This window comes from Meles meles, chromosome 6, assembly GCF_922984935.1.
Source record: "Meles meles chromosome 6, mMelMel3.1 paternal haplotype, whole genome shotgun sequence".
Lineage (NCBI taxonomy): Eukaryota > Metazoa > Chordata > Mammalia > Carnivora > Mustelidae > Meles > Meles meles.
The window spans coordinates 140,264,824-140,289,829 of record NC_060071.1 but is presented as its reverse complement, the minus strand read 5'-3'; the positions used below and the strand labels follow the sequence as shown (position 1 = coordinate 140,289,829).

General features: G+C 43.6%; 1 protein-coding gene across 1 annotated transcript in view; it reads right to left on the bottom strand.

Annotated features, from left to right (window-relative positions):
• Positions 1 to 5,625: 5,625 nt before the first annotated feature.
• Positions 5,626 to 25,006, bottom strand: part of GOLGA5 (golgin A5) — a 33,081-nt gene continuing 13,700 nt past the window's right edge. Inside the window, exons 6-13 of the mRNA XM_046008860.1 lie at positions 23,183 to 23,386; positions 19,372 to 19,542; positions 16,170 to 16,298; positions 13,613 to 13,711; positions 11,650 to 11,875; positions 9,280 to 9,385; positions 7,623 to 7,686; positions 5,626 to 6,104 (exon numbers count right to left, since the gene is read on the bottom strand). Coding sequence (XP_045864816.1) covers positions 6,024 to 6,104; positions 7,623 to 7,686; positions 9,280 to 9,385; positions 11,650 to 11,875; positions 13,613 to 13,711; positions 16,170 to 16,298; positions 19,372 to 19,542; positions 23,183 to 23,386 — 1,080 coding nt within the window. The 3' untranslated portion in view covers positions 5,626 to 6,023. The remainder of the gene's footprint in view (positions 6,105 to 7,622; positions 7,687 to 9,279; positions 9,386 to 11,649; positions 11,876 to 13,612; positions 13,712 to 16,169; positions 16,299 to 19,371; positions 19,543 to 23,182; positions 23,387 to 25,006) is intronic.

Genomic DNA, 25,006 nt, shown 5'->3' with positions numbered 1-25,006 from the left:
CCGTTTCTCCATTCTTCAAGATGAGGGAACGGAAGTCGAGATGTTTAGGGGCTTGGCCACAGCTAGGTAAGCAAGCCGGAAACTAGCAGTAGCCAGTTCTCAGCTTCGTATTTCTTTGTTGTCACACACCACTGTTCCTTTGTCCTAGTTTCTGGAATTGCACCCATTGTGGAAGTTGGCCATGCGCCCTCCTTGGCTCTGAAGACTCTGACGACAGCACGGAGACGAGACCGGTGTATCAAGCGTGGAGTCCAGCTGGAGTGATGGAAAGAGAGGAGGCAGCTCCGTTCAGCACAGGTTGATGAGTAGGGACTGTGGTGTGCGACGGGAGCTCATAACCAGGGAGGGACACTACGGGTGTCTGCTGCCACTGGAACAAATTACCACATAGTGGCTTAAGACAATACCAATGACTTTTTACAGTTCTGGAGGTCAGAAGTCTGAATTGGGTCTCACTAGGCTAGGATCAAGGCCTTGGCAGAGACACGTTGCTCTTTGGAGGCCGAGGGGACACTCGGTTTCCCTTGCCGTCTCCAGCTTGGAGGGGTCGCTTGCATTCCTCGGCTCACGGCCCCTTCCCCATCTGCAAAGCCAGCAAATGAACGCCTTTGACTTCCGCTTCTGCCCCCACATCTCCTTCTGACTTTTCTGCCTTCTGCTTCCATCTTCTGAGGACCAATGTAGGATTACTGGATAATTTAGGATAATCTCCCTGCGTCACGATCCTTAACTCGCTTGAGTGTGCGGTGTCCCTTTTCCCACAACGTATTCACAGGCTCCGGAGACCAGCACATGGACATCTTTGGGGGGCCATTAGCCTGCCCACTATCGGCACCCAGCCTAGCATCTCTTCTCTTTTTTTGGAGGGATGGGGAAGGAGGTGTTTTGACTTTGTAGAGAAAGGCATTTAAGCTGACGGCAGGAGGGACGGAGGGTAAACGGGGAGTGTTGTAAGCAGAGGGGAGGTCTGGAGGCGGAGAGGAGGTAATCATGCATTGGTGGGTACAGCGATCACTAGCTTATGTTCCCCAACAACCAACCTCCCAAGTCTCAGGGTCCCACAGAAGCGAAGAGTTACTGCTCATTTAAGCTACACGTGCACTGCGAACACGCCCCATGTCTGACTGTGCCCCATGCCAGCATTCCAGGACCGAGGCTGAAAGTGCAGTGCTTCTCTGGGACATGCTGGGCTCACGGCAGAGGAACAAGTATGCCTCAAGCTCCTGCTTGGGAAGATACATATCCCCTCCACTCGTATTTCACTAGCCAAAGAAGTCCGTTGATAAGGCCAAGGTTGACAGGAAGTGAAATGCTTCCACAGGAAGAGGCCGTGAGTAATTGGGGAGGATAGGGCTGGAACGGTCCAAGAGACCAGAGTGCAGACTAAGATGTGTGATGGGGTTGGAAGCTCGGAGGCGGTGAGGACCAGACCACGCCTGGCTCCGATGTGCATCAGTTTCCCTTGTTGGGGTGCAGGTTCCATGAGGGCGGGAGCTGGGTCTCTGCCTTACGGGCCAGCCCAGTGTCGCCCAGCCTTTTCAGTCATCGTCGCTCCTTGCCATGAAATCTGTACCGGGTCGCCTGGTACACATGGCATGCACACCTGGGCTTTATGTACGAAAACAGTACTTCTGCCCTCCCGAAGACCGATTTTCACCCCCTTGCTGTGACATCAGCCAGTTAGAAAGCAGGTTCTAGCCGTGATTCCATTTAAGGTTTTAATTGATTCTTGAATTCAAGTGACCTACACAGTTATTTGTGAGTTCAGGCAAGTTGCTAGTGGCTGAAGTGTGCACGTGCAAACCTTTTGCTACTTTGTATAAACTCCGCTTAAGCAGCCCTCCCAGAGGGGAGAGGTTCAGCGGGGAAGAGGGAAATTTGATAGGAGGAAAGAACCTCATTGTGTGCAGGCGTTGCTTTGCAGAACTTCCAGAAATTGAACCTGAGTATCTTTCTGCTTTCAGGAGTCTTCCCACTGTTTTTCGGGAAAAGTCCATTAAGCACGACTGAACTTTCCCCGATGAGTAAAGCTCTTGTCTGTGCGCAGCCAGGACCAGCAGGATCCTCCGGCCATCTTTTGGTTTTGTATTTTAGATACTTAACGGCCTTTCTCTCTCTGGGGAAATTCTGGCAAGCTGCCCAGTCAGAGCCCTCAGCACTGTCCACGTCCCCAGCCAGGTGGCTGCTCTTCTTCGGCCTGGTTTTAGGAACCAGACCACGAACGGACAGACGCTGAGCGACGGTCTCAGAGCGCAGAGGGACCGTGCCGCTTGGTGCTCTGCCTGGTGCAGCCTACGAAGTTCAGGGAACAGCAAGGGAAGGCCCGTCACAGGCCAGGCATCGGTCTGAGCACCGAGGATACAACAGCGGATACAGAAGGACGGTCCTCGCCTCTGGGAATCAGAGATGTCCCAACACGACGGCGTTTCTGAGGTCTGAGCGCGTGCGAGAGCGGTGGTGCCAGGCCGTGAGTCATGCCACGCTTGGACAAACACGGGCCACGTCTGTCTTCAGCTGTACTCTTGGATTTCATTTCATTTTTGTTTGTTCTTCACTTGAACAAACAGGAAGAGTTAACAATGAATGTGGAGACCGAGAAGTTATGGCGGAACGTGCAAGTTCATTGACGTGGTGTCCTTGAAGCTACACAGGGAAAGGCAGCCCCCGGGCCATGGGTTCAGCCTGTCTTTGCTGCAACAACGAGAAATCTACACTATTCATCGTTTGCGTCTGGAGCCATTGTAGCCTGTGGGTTTCTGAAGTACAGATTTTTTAATTTTTTTAAAAAATATTTTATTTATTTGACAGAGAGAAATCACAACTAGGCAGAGAGGCAGGCAGAGAGAGAGGAGGAAGCAGGCTCCATGCGGAGCACAAAGCCCGGTGCGGGGCTCGATCCCAGGACCCCGGGATCATGACCTGAGTTGAAGGCAGAGGCTTTAACCCACTGAGCCACCCAGGTGCCCCTGAAGTACAGATTTTTAAGTTTTAAAATTTAGAAAAGCAGTTTAAAGGAATTGGTGGTTCAAGGTCGGAGGAGGTGACTAAGGAGAAACAAAAGGATTTCACATTCCAAGTCCTCCCCTCCGGCTGTAAGTCGCTACCACGCTGGCCCCACTGCCCCCACTGCTCTCTTTCCTCACCGGGCCTGCTTCCATTCCAGACGCTTTGGCCTCATGTCAGCTACTGCCCGGGAAGCCCACCAGGTTTTGCATGGCCTACCCCGGCGCTCAGGCCCCGCACCAGGGTCACTTCTGCAGAGGACTTTCCGGCCCCCTCCCCTACCTCTCTCTGTTCCTTCGCATTGTTCTTCCCAGCATTTAACAGCAAGGGTCACGTTCTGCAGGTTTTGTCTGCCCTCCCACTTAAACACTAAGCCCCACCAGGGCAGGGACTTCTGTTCTCTGCTACTCCCAGTTCCTAGAAAGGACCAGCACACAGGGCGCTCATACGTTGAATTACTTTGTAGCCTTAGTAGAGCTTAAAATAAAACTTGACCACTCGCTTTTTTCTTTGAGGCATCTTCTAAGAATAAGGCTTTGAACTTGATGTTCAAATGTTCCTTTAAAAGAGAAAATCTTATCTTGAGGTGTATGTTTGAGTCTTAGAAGCATGAAGTTCATCTACTCTGTGTTCTTCTCACTCAGGAAAGAGTTCACAGGAACACCAGTTAAACAGGTTCAGCATAACCACTAAGACATTTTTTTCTCAATCATTTCTTTCTTCTGACCAGTCACAGCCTGAAGAGCCTGACTTAGGCTGTCAGTCCCTAACTAAGCTCTTTGGTTTAGCAGTTCTTTCCTTCCACTTCCATCCTACCAAGGTGCCCACATGGGCCTTTTCCAATACAGCCAGCCTCTTGCCATAGAGAGCGAGCACCCAGTGAGGCATATCTGAGTAGTCGGGGTTTTTGCCCCCAACAGGGTGAGTTGGATTCTTAAGGCTTCCTAAACTGAGGCTGGACAGCCCAGCCCCAGATAGCCGATCCCCTCCTCCCGAAAAGACAGGCTGTTAAACATGTGTTCACAAACCCATGCTTTTCCTTTGATGGTTTTGTTCTGTAGCAACAGAAAGGGTAGCCTCTGATATGCACAAAGTCTACAGAAAGAGAAATACTCTTCTGATAGTAAAACAATCTTATTTTCCAACGGAGAGCTATAAATAGAAAGCGGTACAGAGTTCTGATAGTATCTGTATACATACATATCTGTAATGTGTGTGTATTATATAGACTCTACGTATGTACAGTGTCTTTAAATGAATACACTGGATAAAAAAGAAAAACAACTGGCTCTCATGCAATCCTTTTAATTAGGTCAAGGTTTCGTGCTATCTGAGGATAAATGAAAGGGAACACTTTTTTAAAATTCCCCAGTTGTTAGTGGCTAAGAATATTGAAACTGAAACTCAATTAAAATAAAAAAAAAATCTTGGAAACACTTTGTCAAACTATTTCCAAAGCCAAGAAAGTGCAAGGACTGAAGAAAGATTTAGAGGCAGGAGGACGCACAGAGACGGGAAGTCTGGCAGGACACGACAGGGAAGCATGTGCTGTTTTCCATTTAAGTTATGTAACCTGGTTTTAATCATTTTTCAGAATTTTTCCCAAATTAGGAGAGGAAAAACCACCTTTAAAAGATATCAGCAAGACTACACTTGTCCTTTATCCCATCTGAGATCAAACCTGGCCTCACAGCTCCACTCTGACAGGCCACCACACCCGAGTAAGCGCGGTGGCATAGACCCGCAGTCTCTACCCCCAATCTCTCATCTCCACTTTCCGCTGATGTAGCATTTCTGCCTCCTTCATTCACACTAAGTTGAGAAAAAGCTCAAGCATGCATCAGATAACCTTCAAAACTTCATTTTCTGATGAAAAATAAGAAACATATACATTTCCTAGGGTATCAAAACTTCTGGAGAATTAACAGTCAATTAAAATCATGGTACAGATGTCATTACCAGAAACTCTGGTCAGGTTTTCAGTTAGGCACCGGCAGATGTCTTCAACAACATTCCTGACAGGAAGAACTACCCTGCCCAAGAGCTACATGTATTCATCACACGTGAAGACACACCACCAGTAACCCGAAGACTAAGAATTCAGACATGTGGAGGAAAAGGAAAGCCAAAAGACACTGAACTTAAAGGAAACGTCTCTTTTCAGAGACTCTGTAAGATTTTTGCACTGGAGTGTTTTAAAAGTACAAAGGTTGATAAAAACAGACTTCATTCCTAAAAGCTAAAAGCAGGGATGTCTTGAGCTAACCCAGGGCCCAGGCTAGAGAAAAGGGAAAGAGGGGGACAGTGACCGAGTGCGTAACAAGCAGAGGAAGCTGGCACGGTGGGGACGGGAGGGGGAGGTGCTCACGACGGAGCGGGGCAAAGCACCACGAATCACCCACAGGAAGACGCCGCTGCTTTCTTTCCTGCTCTACTCGCTCCAGCTTGTTTGGGAAGGTCCTATTCAATGGGGATGAGAGACTATTATTTTAAAAAAGAAAATGCACGGTAAATTTTATTTATGTGTTTATATAAAAACTTACACCAATCCAGTCTTTAACATGTAAGAAGTAAATCCATATTTGCAAAGCTAAATATATGAAAATACAAAAGCAGACAGGATTATCAAAAAGAAAACATTTTATTTGTATCACTAAATACAATTAGACTCCCTGATTATAACCCATAACGCGTGTCACCTAAAATAGGATGGTCTGTACAGAGGCGAACAAACCCAGCCGGTCTCTGTGTATATGATTATACACTGAACCTCTGACTTCAGAAAAAGCAGAGCTGCGCTTATTAAATTATTGTCTGCCCGTTTTAGAAACTCTTACCATTTGAAGGAAATGAGAGGAAGATTTAGGTAGCAGAGTACTTGTATAATAACTTAACGAGTTAAAAGCCTGTAGTGATGAAATAACCTTGTGCAACTTTCTCAGCGGTTTTAGGCGACTGGTCCTTCTGCAGATCCCAAGTCCAAAAAAAGACAACCAATCACTGCGGTGACTGGGCTCAGTTCATTTGCCATGTGGCTGGTCATGGTGCATTTCTGGTGTGTAAGTCAACAGAACGATCATGACCCAGAGGTGAAGCAAAGCCTGAAGAAAGAGCAAATAATTTATAGATTAGCCAATGAATCAATCTTCACCAAAGGCTCGGCTGTGTCGTACCCTGAGGGCGGGAACCATGTCTTGTCTTTGCAGTCCTGAGGCTAGCACTGGGTCTACAACCTTGCAAGGGCCCGGCTACCTGTTTATTGAATAAGTAATGAAGAAATAAACATGCAAACAAATGGGCTAAGTGCAAGGGAGGGTAACGGTTTTGAAACCTACACAATCCTCGGTTGAGAATTATCAGAGTTGTTAGCGCTCTCATAACATGCACGGGTACACATAAATAACCCATCAGGGGATTATAACTCGGAGTAGAGGCCAGGATTGAAACTGCTAGATACACATGAAGTTGGTTGCAAAGGCTTTTTAGAACAGAGTCATGGTTGTATGGTTGGCATTTTGCAAAAGGGGTGAGCCGTGATTTGGTGAAGAGGAGATGGGAAGACATTCCTGATGGGAATAATGTGTCAGGCTCCAGAGGCTGATTTAAGGTCTAATGCAGGACCTACAGTGAGGACTTCCCCCGGCTCCCTCCTGGCAGTGCTGACAGCAGGACAGACACCTGGCGCAGGTGTTCCTCATCAGCTCTGACACCGGAATCCACCTGTGTGCCTATTCTTTTTTTTTTCTTTTTTAATTTATTTTTTGTTTTTTTATTTACTTGACAGACAGATCACAAGCAGGCAGAGAAGCAGGCAGAGAGAGAGGAAGGCAAACAGGCTCCCTGCCGAGCAGAGAGCCTGACATGACACGGGGCTCGATCCCAGGACCCTGAGATCATGACCTGAGCCGAAGGCAGAGGCTTAACCACTGAGCCACCCAGGCGCCCCTGAGTGCCCCTATTCTAAATCCTTCTTGATGGTGTTCCATTTTTTCCTTTTCTTCTCTCCATCCCACAGTTTATTAAAAACTTTTTATTCAAAGGAGCAACTCTTCCCTCTAGTGGATCACAGAGAAATTTCTACGTAAGCTTTTTCTTTTTCAGGAAGACTGCTTGTCTTAATTGAACTCAACTAGATGTCCTCACTCAGAACAGTTAGAGGGCTTTTTACGGTCAAAGGACACATGAAACAGTATCCCAAACCATGGTGACCATTAGAGCTAAGAAACCTGCAAGACTGGAAATCAACCTTGAGGTCCTTTCAGAATGCAAAGCAAAACACATGAAAATAATCAAAGAAACTTTACATCGACATAAAAATGAAATCAACTGTTTTGCACCCCATTTTTGTCACTAGAGGGGCTCAGAAGTAGAGGTAACACACTGCATTACAGGTCGTTTTATTGTAGGACAAGCCTTTGAGCAATTTATGTTTTAGACACAGTGAACTGTAACTCTACTTGCATCCTTGAGAAAAAAAGTTTTCATGGCCAACAATGAGTTCTATTTTCTTTCAAAACTAATTGCTGGACTTCTAGCCAAAATGATCAGCAACTGAAAAAAACTGGCTAAAAATCAAGTGTGGCATTATTTTTTCAAATAAGTTTTTCAAATATACTCACCATATATATAATTACAAAAACTCGTGCTATGGGGTATCTTCGGAGAAAAATTCCCAGGCGGATGCTGTGCAGATGGAGGGGGTGGAGAGGAGAGGAGACAGTTACACTCAAAGCACAAATTCCTGGGGTAACAGCTAATGATGCTTTTTAGGATTTCTTGGATAAACTATTAAGGTGACCACCGTAAAAGAAAAATCATTTTACAGTAGACTGTTAAGTGATTACCTGAAATAACCAAACAGAAACATCACAGTAAACAAATACTTTCTCTATTCTTTGCCGCTTGACTTAAATACGGCCTAGTTCTCTGAATTCTTCAGCTATAACTATGGGGAACTCTCTAAATGATTCTTCTTTCAGAGACCAAAGAAGTCACATGGAAGAGAGAAGGCGAGCATCAGCACATGAGCAGGAGAAAGAGTCCGGCTGGGTAACACCTGCATAGCTCATCTGGCAGTTGGTACACGGACACATGCTCCTTCCTTCCTTCCTTCCTTCCTTCCTTACTTCCCTCCTTCCTTCTTTCTTCCTTTCCTCTTTTTCTCCTTTTTCTTTCCTTTCCTTCCTTCCTTATTTATTTAAATTATTTTTATTAGCATATCATGCATTATTTGCCCCAGGGGTGCAGGTCTGGGAATCATCAGGCTTACACATTTCACAGCACTCACCACAGCACATACCCTCCCAGGACACATGCTTCTAAAAGGCTTAGAACTACAGAAAGGCAACTAAACAATCAACTAAAGTAAATCTGGGAAGAATATGAAGCCCAGATCTTACTACTCACACCTCTTTGCAACATTTTTTCCCTGTCAAGATGCATACAACTACAAGGCGAATACTTTCTTCTAGGCCTTTCTGCTTCTTTCACTGCCATCAGCATAACGCCTCGTATCTAGTTTGTCTAAAAATTATTACATGTGTTGAATCAATGAATAGTTGAAATAAATGTGCTTAATAATCTAAATATAACGACTATGGCATCATTGGCCCCATGGCCTCGAGAACCTTAGCAAATCATTCCCTTGATTTTTAACACCACAGCTCTATTCTTACACAAAAATGGAAGAGATTGCTCTATTTTGTCACAAGTCATTATAACTGTGTTTAATTACAAACACTAAGAGGCCAAAGAGTTTAGTGGCTTACTTAAACATGACATTTATCAAGGTAAACATACACTGTTAAAACGTTTTCTTTATAAGGTGCATGTCCGCGAGTGTAAAGAAGTCACAAATATACAAAAACATGTATATAGATGATATGTTGCTTATGTAATATATGTAAAGTATACGTTAACATGAATACCGTTCACTTATACATAGTGGCATCTTTGATTCTCATCACATGATAAAGTAATGAAAAAAAACATTTCAAAAGATGCATTTACATGAGATGGAGATTTTCTCAATAAACTTTAATATGAGTTTACTACAGAAAGAAGAGAAATGATCAGGGTTAACCATCTTCAGTAACACAGGCAGTGGCCCACCCCATGAAGCAATCTCATGAGATCAAAATACTGTGACAGGAAGCAGGGAAATGTTGCTCTAAATTATCAGCTCTGCCAGATGGGACTCACCGTGACTGAAGCCACCAGAAAATGGTACAAGAACAGCTGACAGTCCATCACTCAATCCTTACTGCCCTTGCTTACCTGAACTGGTCAATTGAACTAGCAGCTTTTCGGACTTTTCCGTACATTCCTGCCAGATTTGTTTCTGTATCATTAAAAAGAACAGGAACGTTTCGGAGCCGTGTGCCTGTTTAAACAAGAAAATAATGAATTAGCGTACAAATACGAAAAGCAATGTCCTAATAAAATTATAGTTGAGTATATTACTGTATTAGAAATGGAAGAAATTCTCAAAGGCCAACTTTCTAAGCATTACACAAAGAAGGTGAAACCATAAAGACAGATAAATTTGATCATATAAATACTTAAACTTCTATATCCATAAAAATAAAAATTAAAAAACTAAAAAAATTAGTTCCCCGTGAAATTAGTAAAAACTGAAGTTTGCAAATACCAAATGTTGCCAGGAGTCAGTATTAATGAGCACTTTCTTCCTATGCTAGCAAGAGTGAGGCCAGACACCCTTTCTACAATGCTGATGACTCCCAGATTGGTATCCCCAGCCTGGACCACCAACTCCAGACTCATCTACTCATCTGTTTTGTTTCCATCTGGATGTCTAACATCATCTCAAGCTCAAGCCAAAGAACTGAGAAATTTACTGAATGACTACTTTGTTTTGAAACTCGTGCTATGGGGTATCTTCGGAGAAAAATTCCCGGGCGGATGCTGTGCAAATGGAGGGGGTGGAGAGAAGAGGAGACAGTTACACTCAAAGCACAAATTCCTGGGGTAACAGCTAATGATGCTTTTTAGGATTTCTTGGATAAACTATTAAGGTGACCACTGTAAAAGAAAAATCATTTTACAGTAGACTGTAAGATTAAAAACCGGATCTGTTGACGGAACGCTGGGAGCCGGGCAGTGACAGTCCCGAGCGTGCGAAAGCCGCCGACTCTGGAGAAATCCCCCTCCTCCAGGTAAACTCTACACCCAGCATGGGCCTTGAACTCACAACCCCAAGATCAAGAGTCTCATGCTCCACCAATTGAGCCAGCCAGGTGTCCTGAAAATTCCAAGTTCTTTATCCAGACAGTGCTATGATGAAGGAAAGAGACTGGTTGCATGAAAGCCTCCATGAAGAGGTTATTGCTGTGAAACAAACGTGAGCCTGGAGCAGACCAGGATGTTGAATGTGGAAATGAAGGAAAAATGAAGAGGAAGGAAAATAATTCAGAGGAATTACAAAGAGAAGGTATAGGCCTTGGTAACCTTGGCTTGGCCTTGGCTACAGGGAATTAAGGAGAACCAGGAGGCAGAGAAAAGTCTCAAATATCTAATCTGGAAAAGTGCTGATACAGCAGGTATTGCTGGCAGAAAAATGGAAATATGCAGATTAATTTAGAAAAAAATCATAAATAGCTTGGAGTGTGGCAGCAGACCCAGATCCTGCCATCACCAGTGTTGCCTGCAGTCCCTCCTATCCAACACGAGTCCATGTACCACCATTTCTAAAGCAAACTTTAGGGGCAAGGGACAGTCCCTAAAGGAAGGACGGTAGCTCTGAGAAACCTGCCCACTCACCCATTTTCATTTAAGGAACTGAAACATATGGCTTGTGAACACCCAGAGAAATGAAATCTTAGTACATGAGAACTCTAAAAAGCAATTCTAAAACACTCCTTTTTCAAATGCCTCTCTCTCTGTAATCTCTATGTTTACATTGTTTGAGCCCTACAGTATTACATATGCTCGTTTTGCATGTATCACACTGCCTGTGAGTATGACACAGCATACTAACTTGGTTTCTGTAACAGTAGTAATACCCGATGTTTCACAAACATGAGGTCTAATAATTACTTGCACAGATTTAGAATTAGCATTTTTCAGAACTGGTAATAAAGCCATCATTAAAGTCAAAACAAAACAAAACAAAAACAAAAACCGGATCTGTTGAAGCTTATACTGAAATCTTTAATATTCTTCTTGATTATGTATTTTGGGAATCTACAGATTTCTCTATTGAAATTACAGAGCATGGATATACTTACAGGACTATTAACTTTAATATTCATAATTACAGACTGGAAGATTTTTACAGCAAATCTTCAAGTTTCCTGAAAACCCCTTACTGCCAAATTATCTACCTTGTCATCAATATCTTGTAGAATGTCCTACGTATTTCAATATGACCATTGTTCCTCAAGTCTCCCTTCTCCAAGTCCCATACTCAGGGGCGGTATATTAATCGCCCACTGTCCCGTTTGCTAAAGATCATGTCAAACAGTGCACAGCTCAGGCCTCACATCAGGAGAAAAGCAGTGCTTTGCTCGATAGAGCTTCTTTTCAAATAAAAATGGTCTTTCTGTAACTTCTCAAAGTCACGCCTCAATCAGCAAGGTGGGAAATAAAGGAAATGCAATGTTCTTTTGAAAGTCCTTTCTTTGTTACCTTCGCCGTTGTCAACTCCAGACATATTAATAGAAGACCCGTCGTTGCTACTTCCACTGGCGGAGTTCACCTGCTGCTCAAGGCGCTCCAGCTGGAAGACCAGAGAGTTCTTCTCTGTGCTGAGACTCTCCAGCATGGTCTGCTTCTGGATGAGAGTCTCTGTCAGCTGATGGAGTCGGTTTTCTAACTCAGACTGACTACTGTGGCTCAAAGTTTTGTTAGTAAGCTGAAAGGCAAAGTGTTCATAAAATTAGTACATAAAGTAAAAGTCTTATAACATAGAACCTACATTCCCACATGTACAGTGTAGCATTATTCAATTTCTCAAAACTCACTGTCTACGGAAGAGATTTTCAAATTGTATTAATGGGCCGCAAAATCAATTTGGTGGGTCACAACCAGATTTTACAAATAGTAATGGCCTAGAATGGGACAGAGAGTACACAGCACATAGTATATAAGAGTACTGTTTTGTGAAACTTCTGTTTTAGTATTATAATTCTAAGTACATCTGAGTTATTAGGACACAAGGTATACTTTACTTCTCACTGTGGCGTCGTGATCAAAGATATCTGAAAGCATCGATCCAAAGGACAGTCTGAACTTCTCGGCCGGGAATCAAAACCCTCCATAACTCAGCAGTTGTGGGGCAGTGCAAAGAACGCAAACTGAGGTTTTAGGTTTTCACCTCTGCTCTGCAACTTTCTAGCTGTCTGACATTGGACAAATTGCTACATCTCTCTGTACATGATATTTAGGGATACTATGACATTCTATCGAGTATCAGTGTAGTGGTACAGCCCACTGGGGTTTTAATGTGCACTCCCCTGATGACGGATGATTTTGGGCACTTACTTCTGTGCGTATTTGGTCACTCATTTATGGGTTGTTGGTTTGTTTGTTTGGACAATGTATGAAGATGCTGATCTCTTTTTAAAATTGTAAAAATCAACTTCCTCTTATGAGACAAAGATTTTCCTCTGTTCTACTTAGATTAAAAAAAAACTTTACGAGCTAATCCTCTAAGGTTAATTCTTAATTAACAAAAACAGGACAGAAGCTTAGGCTTAGGAGGCACTCAAAAAACGTTTAATAAATACAGGAATGTTTAAGGATTAAACCAATTGGTGGTTTATGGGCCTTTCTTTTGACTTGCTGCTGACAAGTCATGTCACCACTTGTAAGTAAGTGAGGAAGAATGGAACACTGAAGTCAGATGCTCCTAACTCTTAGAAAAACTAGAACATTTTTAAATAGTTTAAATCATGGACTGCGATAAGTCTGACAACTTAAAAACTAAAAATTATTTGCCTTTTTAATGTTCAAACTACATCATCAGCTAACTAAAAAAAGAATCGATCTTTATGTAAATTATTTAAATGATCAATGGGCTCATTATTTATTAAGTCAATAAATAGAAGGGATAAAAAACAACGTGAACATAGGGAGAAAAGGAAGCGTCAGAGTAGTTACAGGATAAGTGGATGCATGATTTTGTCACAGTTAATGGTAAGCGCTGGTAAATCTGGGTGGTGGCACATGTTATTTCCTCAGTTTTACATTTTCAGAGTTAAAAAGAGGTCTTGGTGACTTTACAAAAGACCCGTCAATCGTTAACAGGAAGGTATCACTGGATTTTCCTTAGGAAAGAGGAGCAGTAATCATTAAACTGGCAGTCAGCACAACCACCACTGAAGTTACAAGACACGAAATCTGGGGGTAAGTCCCGTGTCCTCAGATGGCTATGGCTATCAGACACTTCTAGATGAAGAAGCCACAGAATACAGCAAACACAGATAAAAATGGCTTTAGATGAAAATTCTGTATCAGACTGAAACATCTCACTGTTCCAACAACAGAACACCACTGAAAAATATGAAAAAAGAAGGTCTCTCTGTATCCTTTGGAAAAAAATTAGCTTTGCGATGTTATCTTTTCCCAAGTTGTGAGCACTCATTCATACCTGATTCCTAAGTTTTTGAATTTCTTCTTCTCGATCTTTAATCCTGCTTTGCAGTGTGTTCTTTGTTCGATACAGATCTTCTTCTATGTAGTGGAATTCCTACAAAGTGAGACATGAATAAACAGAAGCTGAATCAGTGCTCCCGATTTCATCCCCAGTATCTGAAATGTTCCTGACACACAGGAGGCCTCAGCCAACGTGCGCCACGTCTATGCGGAACGAACAAATGAGGACCCTTGGAAGGGTCTGAGGAACACTACTCCAGCAGGATGTACCAGTCTTTCCATGGTCACAGGTCTCCACTTTTCTTGGTAGGTATGTAGGGATAGCGCCGCTGGATCACGTAAGTGTTATGACTAACTTACAGGGAAAAAACTTGCCCAGCCGTTTTCTGAACTGGTTTCAAAATCCGTGTGGCATTTTGTAGCCCCACGGCAACATGGGAGAGGCCGGTTCTTCCACATCCTTCCCAACATTTGGTATTGTCCGTCTTGGTTAAGCGTAACTATTCCCTGGGGACGAGCTGACGTCACGCTGTGGTTCCAATGTGCATTTCTCTAACACTTAATGGTGCTGAGCGGCTCTTCGTGTGCTTATTTCCATCAGGCAGTGTTAGAACCTGTTTTGTTCCATCATGGATAAACGAGGAAAAAAGACAAGACCTCCGATTCCCCAACAACTACACAAAGGCGCTGCCAGTTTGTACAATGGATACGATGAGTCGGTGTCAGTTGGAACTGAAGAGCACAGCGCATGCCAGGGAAGAAAGAACAAGGAGCTAAGAATCTTCAAAAGCATTATGCTCAACCGCAGAGGAAGTAAGTAAAGGGAGCCGTATGAAGAAGTCAAGACAAGACAGGATTGAACTGCTAGACTCCTTGGAACATTTAGTTCAACCTGCTCACTTCACGGATGAAAGAAACTGAGATAAGTGAGAGCAGAGAAAATGAGGAAGTAATTAGGAAACGAGAACTGCAGTTTATAAGAAGGTCCGCACGATTTCTTTTAAAGCTCTAGGCTAGCACAAAATTTAAGGTTGAAAGTATTTAAAATTGGTAAGGAGCGCCAGAGGACTATTTCATCCCAAGATGAAGCACTTGTACCCAGAACATCCGATGACTAAATAAACAGCCTGGAGCTCCATTCGGCTGCACTCGCCTCTACTGGACTCTATCATTTTAAAAACAGGCCCCGGCAGTGGCTGGGGGAAGACCATCTGCCATAATAAAATGAAAATTATCTCACTAACCATCAAGAACATCAAATTTTGGCCTTTCAAGATATAATAGCTCCGTGAATAAATTAAAATGCACTTTCTGGAAGGACAGACAGTTTTATAACGAAATTATCTATGGCAGCCCATGCCGTACTCTGCAGGTGGCTACTCGGTCAGTTTTCTTACCATGCAGGAAACAGACACAAGTGGGACCTTTGTAATAAAAACAAACATTTCTCATAATAGAACCAGTTTCAGAAGTGATAAATCCTAATAAAAAAGATCTAAAGAATATAAACACGCAAAGCTGAAAATGTTATTTGAGTGAGGCACTGATCATTATAACAATAGTTTTCTGCAAAATGAAGAGAAAACAGATTTTATTGTGAGGATAAAATAAGATCATGTATACTAAGTGTCTATAACAGTGTCGTTATTCAGTAAGTTATAAATGTTACTAACATTAGATAGAACATCTTGTTTTGAAAATGTGGATGTAAGCATGTTTAACTGTTTTAATAAGGAAACTATTATGTAAGTATACGAAGTAAAATAATTTGTTTTGGGGAACAGACAACCGCTAACTGAACAAAGAAATGTAATTTTAAACATGATTTGTAAGAACAGTCTATAAATATTTCTTCTCAAATAGAAAGATCAGTCTAATTACCACACTAATGTTGTATTTATATTTCTATTAGATAATGTTACTGTTGTTCTTAGAAAGTACAAATGTAGTAAAATGTGAAAATCAACGGATGTTTTTAAGTTTTCCATACATACACACTGTGACAAGGAGATATAATAAAACACAGACAACGTAGCAACAAGGAGTCTGGGACGGGCCTTCCGGGTTCTAGTCTATTCTCTTAACTGTGTGAGTTTAGGTTATTTACTGTGTGAGATTAGGCAAGTCCCATAACCATTCTGTGGGTCTATTTCTTACCTGTGAACTAAACATTGAGGGGGTGGGTGGTAACAAGACAGGAGAGGACTAGAAGGTCCCCTTTACCATCACCACTCCATACCCATTCTGCAAGAACTTCAGTAAGTTGCTTCGCCGGAGTCTCCTTAGAGATCGCCAGCAAAGCATCTTCCTTGGTAACCGTCCAGCTAAAATCCTTACCTGCGGGGAGCCTGGGTGGCTCAGTCGGTTAAGCATCTGATCATGGTCCCTGTGTCCTGAGATCGAACCCCACGCTGGGCTCCCTGCTCAGTGGGGAGTCTGCTCCTCCCTCTGCCCCTCTCCCCACTCATGCTCTCTCACTGGGGTGCATGCTCGCTCTCTCTCAAGTAAATAAATAAAACCTTTAAAAACAAACAAACAAACAGGATCGTTACCTGCTTCTGTCGCTCTAATTCGGCCTCCAGCTCCTGTTTCGAGGCTTTCTGCCCAGCTATTTGGTCTTGCAGCTCCTGTAACTGTTCTCTTGCTGATTCTGCATCGCTAACCTGCTGGGCCTCCACATCCTGAAACGACGAGCCTCACATGTGAAAGCAGTAATCAACTGTTCATTTTGACATCTTTCAAGTACTCCCGCTGTGCCATGAACTGGACTCAGGAGGCACTACAGGGATGGAGACAAGTGAGACATGGTCTCAGCCCGAAGGGGCACATAGGCAGACACGTCACTCACTGTACGCCACAGCCCACAGTGACAGAAACGGACGGATCCTAGAGCCACTTTATTTATTAGCTTTATTACCGTCAGCTACCATTAGCTTTATTTATTTATTAGCTTTATTACCGTTATCTGTTTTTATATCTTTCTCTATTTCTTACTTCTTCACTTAATGTCACTATTCTCACTTCTTCAAACTCAAAAACCACCTTCTAAATTTCCTGTGGAATCTCCTAGTGGCAAAGAACATGACTTTAGGTTTCTATATTTACTCCCTGTATGGGTTAACCAGGTGTCTGTCCATACAGTGCGACAAGAGATTAAAATCAGCATCTTCATTTGCTTTTTATGTTTTGGCACAGTCTTGTTATATTCATCCATGCAAACTCTGGCACTTCACGTACTGTTTGAAAGAACTGGGGATTAATGATACGCCCAGGTAAGAACACCAGCGTGCTACTCTACGTCCACAGCCTTGTGGATTTTGAGGAAAGCAGCAAGAAGTACAATTATTTCTCCCTCCCCTTGAGTTTTTGGGGTTAGCAGCAGGTACACTAATCTTTGTCATCAAGTTGACTTAATCAGACGAACTCTTGAGAGGCAGATGGTATGAGCAGTGGGTAGTAACAAATATTCTGGAAAAAAAAAACCAAACACGTGTTCTGGAATCAGACAGACTAAGGTTCTAATCCTGTTACTTTACTGGTTATAGGAAGCGACTTTCCTTCTCTGTGACTGAAGTTCTTCAAACTGTAAAATGAGACTATACCATCTCCCTTGGGGGATTACAGCAGGGATCAATGGAAGGCTGACGCTGAGAGGTTACTGCAATGCCTGTCCAGAAAGTTCTTAGCTATTACAGGCATTAACAATTCTCCCATTTTGCTAGATATACCATAATCCTTACTGTAGATTTTATAAACTTCTTGAGAAATGCTCAATGTGCTCAGTGATGCTGGGGTAAGGATATTAAATAAAACGAGTCATGAAAAAATGCTCATCATCGCTAGCCATCAGGGAGATTCAAATTAAAACCTCATTGAGATATCACCTTACACCAGTTAGAATGGCCAAAATTAGCAAGACAGGAAACAACATGTGTTGGAGAGGTTGTGGAGAAAGGGGAACCCTCTTACACTGTTGGTGGGAATGCAAGTTGGTGCAACCACTTTGGAGAACAGTGTGGATGGAGATTCGTCAAGAAATTAAGAATAGAGCTTCCCTATGACCCTGCAATTGCACTGCTGGGTATTTACCCCAAAGATACAGATGTAGTGAAAAGAAGAGCCATCTGTACCCCAATGTTTATAGCAGCAATGGCCACGGTCACCAAACTGTGGAAAGAACCAAGATGCCCTTCAACGGACGAATGGATAAGGAAGATGTGGTCCATATACACGATGGAGTATTATGCCTCCTTCAGAAAGGATGAATACCCAACTTTTGTAGCAACATGGACGGGACTGGAAGAGATTATGCTGAGCGAAATAAGTCAAGCAGAGAGAGTCAAGTGTCATATGGTCTCACTTATTTGTGGAGCATAACAAAGAACATAGAGGACATGGGGAGATGGAGAGAAGGGAGTTGAGGGCAATTGGAAGGGGAGATGGACCACGAGAGACTATGGACTCTGAAAAACAACCTGAGAGTTCTGAAAGGGCAGGGGGTGGGAGGTTGGGGAACCAGGTGGAGGGTAATAGGGAGGGCACGTATTGCATGGAGCACTGGGTGTGGTGCAAAAACAATGAGTACTGTTACGCTGAAAATAAATAAATTAAAACAAAAACAAAAACAAAAAAGTCATATTTTTTATAATCTCACCCAAATACATATATAATAAATAAGACAAGGTATAAACAGGATTAGCATCTACTCAGTTTCTAGGTTCACAGGACTGAAGTCTTTGGAATTCAAAATTAATTAAGGAAAAAAAATCCAGCCATACAGACTATAAGGACGACAAGCCTAGACCAGCTCTTGTACGCCGCCAATAAGAAGTCTAGCTACTATTTGTTGAGGGCCTGATGCATGTCAGGAACAATGCTTGGCCTCTGTATCTTTATCCACAGGAGAACCTGTGTTTATCTCCACTTTACGGATGAGAAAACTAAGGCTCCATGAGGTGAAGCGTCTCATGCAGGTAACAGATCTACTAAGTGCCAAAGACGGGACACCTCTATCCAAATCTGGTATTCAAGCCCACACTCTAGGTTAGAAACCCTGGCCTTACAACTTCCACACCTTCCTCTCGTAGGTCCCGCCATCTTATGAACCAATAATTTGCGGAGTCAATGCATGGATGAATATTCTTCGCAAAATGTTTTTCTTTTAAAGAAGGCTTATCAGCCCACACCTTGTCCTCCCTCATTCTCAGAGGCTCCTCCTATAATATTTATGTCAGAGGCTCCATGTTTAATCTAAACAAAAGGTCCAACTTACTTTTGGATTAAAAACAGCAATTACCCATAAACTACAAATCACAAAATTTCTTGTGAAACTATAATTAAGGGACTGTCCCTGTGTCCATTCCAGTATCAGAAAATGTCCCAGTTTTATAGACAAGCCCAGATCTCAATTGTTTTTTAACCACGAGATTATAAGATCCATAAATATGAAGACTCTGTCTGGATCATTGTTGTAACTCCAAGCCCACAATATGCCTGGCCTACGGTGGGCATAAGGTTAGAATTTAATGATCTCATCTAGTTACCTCTGTTTGTTATTCCCAGGACTTCACTGTCCCTCGACGGACAGGAAACCGATCGCCTCAGATGCATTACTACACGGCGACCACTATTCCCCCACCAGTTCCACACACCCTCTCACTAACACACTTCTCCCAACATACAGACCACCGCCGCTCACCTGCAGATCGCTGGGGTCAGCGGCTGTCCATGCCGCGGAGCCGTACTCGATCTTACCTGTAATTCGGATCTCAGCTGATGGATCTGGACCATCAGCTTCTGTATTTCCTCCTTCTGCATCTCCTTTTCGTGCCGAAGTTCTTCCAGCTCCATGCTGTTAGCAGTACTGCTGTCGAGGCCTTCAAAACCAGATCCTTCCTTTAAGCTGTTAATCAATTTTTCTTTAGACTATTATAAAAAAAGAAGTATCTTTAAGCAAAACAGACATTAGCTTGCATACTGGATACCATCAACATTACACCAACTAAGCCACTGTGGGAATAGTCCAATTACGTTCTCCATCAAAGAAAGCCCACCTTGAGATAAGAACTCAGCAGGGCCTTGCTGTACGCTGTCCTTGGATTTTAGTCCCCAGGACCACGCTACTGTTGAAAACTTGTCATTGACGAGATCTCCCTCGTACTTTCTCCTCATCCCTTCTCATGCTTTTTATCTCCATCACGTGCTACTCAGCAAATATTCACAGAGCGCCTACGATGGGTTTGGCACTCTGTTCAGAGTCCTATGCAATGAAGAGGTCTCTCATTTGGGATGGTACCCTCTGCCTTATACACTAAGAAGGAAGTTACAAGTATCCAGTAGAAGGCAACAAACAAGCTGAGAGGCGCATCTGCTAAGATTACTTGCAGGGTTCCAAGGAGAAAGCACTTACTGGGGGAGAGAAGGCTTTACTTGAAAGCAGCAGTTACGCTGATCCTGAAAAATGGCTAGGATTTTATTTATTTATTTTTTATTACCTTTTTTTTTTTTAAGATTTTATTTACTTATTTGACAGACAGAGAGATCACAAATAGGCAGGGAGGCGGGCACGGGGCGGGGTGGGGGGAAGCAGGCTCCCCGCCGAGCAGAGAGCCTAGTACGGGGCTCGATCCCAGGACCCTGGGATCATGACCCGAGCTGAAGGCAGAGGCCTTAACCCACTGAGCCACCCAGGCGCCCCAACGGCTAGGATTTTAACAGGTGTGGAGAGAACAGGACAAAGCATAATAATGCAAAAGCATTACGGCGTACAAGGAAAGTACCGTTGAGGTGCGCTGGGATAGGATGTTAGGGCCAACCTGGGGGGCAGATGCCAGGCTAAAATGTTTGACTTTTATCTGGTGGCCTAAAACGAACAACTAAAAGGTAGACAGGGAAGTGACACGACCAGAGATCCATTTCAGGAGGGTTAATCTGGCAGTGGTATCAAGCAGGGGTTCACAAACTGTGGCTGATGGGCCAGATCTGGCCTGTGGCCTCTTTGTGTACAGCCCACCAGCTAAGCATGATTTTTACATGTTTAGAGGATGATTTAAAAAAAAAAAAAAAAGACAACGAGTATACGATGAAGACCACATAGAACGTGCAAAGTCTGTAATATATACCATTTGGCCCTTTACAGATAAAGTTTGCTGAGCACCGGCAGAAAGGATGAGCTGGAAGAAAAGATTCGATGTGGGAAGACCAGTTTAGGAAGTGCCGCAATTGTAATTCTAGGCCAGTAGTAAGGGCCATCAGCTCTTTCGCCTTCAGTATGAGGATCTGAGAGGCGCTCTCCTCCACCAAAGATAGTTTTTCTGTTCATGTGGTAGAATTACGGGTGACTTCTTCAAAGTGCTCTGTATTTTTCCCATTTTTCTATACCACACATCATTTTCTCTCTCTGCCCCCCAACATAGTAAAGGCCCAGACCCCTGTGATGAGCTTCAGGCCTCTACTTCTGATTGCCTTCCTGAAACTTCCACCTCGGTGTCACATCAGTCCTGCAGACTCATTGTCACTTGTCCTAACGCCCCTCGGCGCAAGCCTGTTCTCCTTCCTGGTCTCTGCTGCACTACACGGGGCGTATCACTCATGCGCTCAGGAAACGAGTCCTCCTACAGTCCACTTGCGGTTCCCCTTCCTGCAGCTGAATCCCTAAGTCGCACACACCCTGCCTCCTACATGCCTCCGACCTATCCCATCTGCCACCCTCACTGCCACAAACTAGACCAGGTCCTTGTCACTTCTCACCATTAATTCCGATATGCTCCCCTGTACCATCCCCCTCTCACCATTCCATCCTCACCCGTCAATGTCCACAGAGACTTACTAAGCACCTCCCAAGGGCCCCGCCTGACACCAACTCTCCCCCTGCTCAGTCTCTCACCTCTCCTCCCTCCCCACTGCCTAGGAGATAAAAATCAAAACTCCCCTACACAGGATGTGAGCGTTAATCTTACTGGCTTCTGCCTGTCACTGAGTTTTCTCCCCCTGCCCCGCACTTGATCCCTAAGCCTGCATGCTCGAGCAGAGGAACCAGCTGGCATCCAGTGAAGATACCATGCTCCCTCAGGCACCCCTTGCTCTGGGACAGCCGTTCTGTCTGAAATCTCTTCCCTACCATGAGCCTTCCCACGCTGCTTCAAGTTCCTCTTCACAGAGCGTCATCCGGTCATCCCTGACGTCCCCTGGCAGATTTTAAGGGCTTACTGCATCAAACACTTCGTCACATCGATTACTTTGGTGTCCCTCTGCTAACTGAACGCTCCTTACAGAAAGAAAACACACCCCCAGCATCTATCATCGTGCCTCGTGGATAGTTAGGTGCTCAGTAATAAATCAGAGTGGCACGGCAGAAGCAATCAGAGAGAACAGTCTGGAGAAATGGATATGCTGTCTCATGGACGTGGAATCAAAACGTCATCATGGCTCAAGCTCCACTGCCTGGGAAGACAGTGTCGTATTTACAGAAATAGGAGAATGAACGAGAGGCTGGGGGGAAAGAGGCGCATCCCACACAGAGAAGCCTGGTAGGCACTCAGAAACCGGGGTCAGGAAGTGAGGCTGGGAGACACGCTTAAGTGACATCGAGGTGACAAGACAGAAGCGGAGTGAGTACAGGATAACACCACCTAAGAAGCAGTCGGGGGGGGGGCTGATTTTGAAAGGACTCTTTGTCTCTGGAGACTCGGGAGCAGTGAGAGAGGACAAGGAGAGAAGGCAGCTCAAGTGGGACCAGAGGCAGGACTAACAGTGTCCGATGTTCTACCCCAATCAAAGTGGATGGAAATTAAGAAAAGGAAGAAACTATGTCTTTAGGTCATTAAAGATGTCTGGGAAGACAGTTTCAGAAATGTATCAGGGACAGAAATTACACGAAGGAGTTAGAGTTAACAGCTCCAAAGTAAAGACAGCATATTTACAATAATTCTAATAAGTCTGATATCGAAGAAAACAACAGGAAAATGGATCCAAGCAGTCAAAAAAGACAAAGGGTTGTTTTCTTCTTAAGCAGGAGTTCCAGGACGTGTCTTTGATCTTCCACCAAGCAACCGCATGCTCTTGAGTAAGCTGAGCCGGAAAAAGGCGGCAGAAAGGAAGAAACAGAGTCAGGAGGAAGAGCTTCCATACAGCAGAAGAGGAAGCAGCACACAGGCTAGAAAACCCTCCTAGAGAAAGATGAATGGATACCTTTCCCTCAGGAGGCAAAGGACAGAGAAGCCGAAGACGACATGCGGTGACATGGGGGAAGCCGGGTGAGGCCAAGACCACTGGCTCTGAAAAACTCAATGGGGGATCCGCCAGGAAGAGTAAAGTGGCTGCCTAATGACAAACGTCGATATTGCCACGTTTAAGGTGACCGGTGAAGACCTGCGCCAGGCCATGGCAGAATGAATTGTCAATAAAAGAAAGAAAGGTGGTAGGAACAAGGGCCATTTCGGGGCAGGAAGTCACGTGAAGTGAGCCACGCCTGGCAAACACGAATAAATCCTCTCGCAGATCTAGATGGAGTCCGAAATTGTCTCCCCCTTGGCAGATCTTAACATCCAAGACATTTCCTGCCTACCTGAAGGATTCTAGTAGCTTTTTGCTTGTAGTCAGTCAGCTCCTGCTTGGAGGACTCCAAGTTGGCCTTGCACACTTTGACTTGCTGCTGCAGCTCCTCAACCCTTTTCTTCTCCTCCGCGCATTTTCTTTCTGCCAGAGTGACTGCCTCGGCCAAATTCTGACGTTCCACTTCCATCTTATTCAGGCGTGCTGCAAACTCACTCTGTGACAAATTTTTATATCATCTTTAGATCATGTCCTCTGAAATAAAGCTTACCAACCATCCAATCATCAGATGTCTTATGGGATTTTTTTTTTTTTTTAAGTTCAGCCCAACAACATAACAGGGAGGTTAAAAAATAAAACAAAACATCTCATCTGTTAGGAACTGAAGACTAGAACTCGAAGGGCTGCCAAACATGGCAATGCATCAGAATCGATTAGAGGGTTTTATTTTTTTAAAAGATTTTATTTATTTATTTTGAGTGACAGACAGTACAGAGGGTGAGGGAGAGGGAAAAGCAGACTCCCTGCTGAGCAGAAAGCCCAATGCAGGGCTCCATCCCAGGACCCTGGGAGCATGACCTGAGCCAAAGGCAGACACTTAACCAACTGAGCCACGTAGATGCCCCGATTAAGGAGTTTTAAACAAATATCACCACCCAAAGCCTTCCCTAGACTTACTGACTTGGAATTTCCAAGACGATGCTTGGAAAAAGAAATCTGTTTTAAGAAATTTCCAAGGTGAATCTGGTCAGCCTGATACAAGCTGATCAATCAGTAAAACGGAAAGTCTACCAAAAAGCCAATGAAGGAGCACCTGGATGTCTCAGTCGGTTAAGCATCCGACTGTTGGTTTCAACTCAGGTCACAATCTCTGGGTCAGGAGTTCAAGCCCCACATCAGGCACTGCGCTCAGTGTGGAGTCTGCTTAAGTCTCTCTCTCTCTCAAATAAATAGAAAAAATTAAAAAAAAAAAAAGCAGGCAAACCAAAGAGATAAGTAAACAGCTGCATCTTTTTTAATAGCAAGGCTAACGTTTTCCTTCTATTTCAAATTTCCTAATGAACTATTCAATGTAATTATTTTAGCTTAAGAAACTTCCAAAGCACATTCTAGAAAAACACATGCCTATCACGTACTAGCCTATCTAGTTCTGAGATTTTATTTTACTTTTATTCTCAAACGTTCCCATCACCAGAACACTCAGGTGAGGCAGAAGTCTGAAAGCATTTACAGTTCACACACCAATAACTAAAGCCACAAACCTTTGATCCAATATTAACTCCTGTTTTAAATAAAAAGAGCAAGAGGACTATGCTAATCTCTACTAAACATGTGAAATGTGCCTAATGCAACTCAGAACTGAATTTTTCTGCTTATTAACTTTAATTTTTCTGTTAATTCACTTTAATTAAACATAAAACTACTTAATTCAATTAATAATACGTTCATTGGGATATAATTCACACACCGTAGAATTCACCCTTCTACGGTGTACAGTTCAGTGGTTTGCAGTGTATGCGGAGTTAATTGTACACCCATTACCACTACCTAATATCAGTATGTTTTCACCCCAAAGGGAGACCCTCTACCCACTTCTCTCTTCCTTCTAGCCCCTGGCAATGATGAATCTACTTTCTCTATAGATCTATTACGGACATTTCATGTAAGTGAAATCATCTAATATGTGGCCTTTGGTGTCCGCCTTCTTTCACTTAACGTCTTACAGGTTCGTCCATGTTGAAGCATGAATCAGGACTTCTTTCCTCTTTATGGCTGAATGGTATCTCCTTGTATGCACATAGCACACTTTGTCTACCCATTCAGCAACTGAAGGATA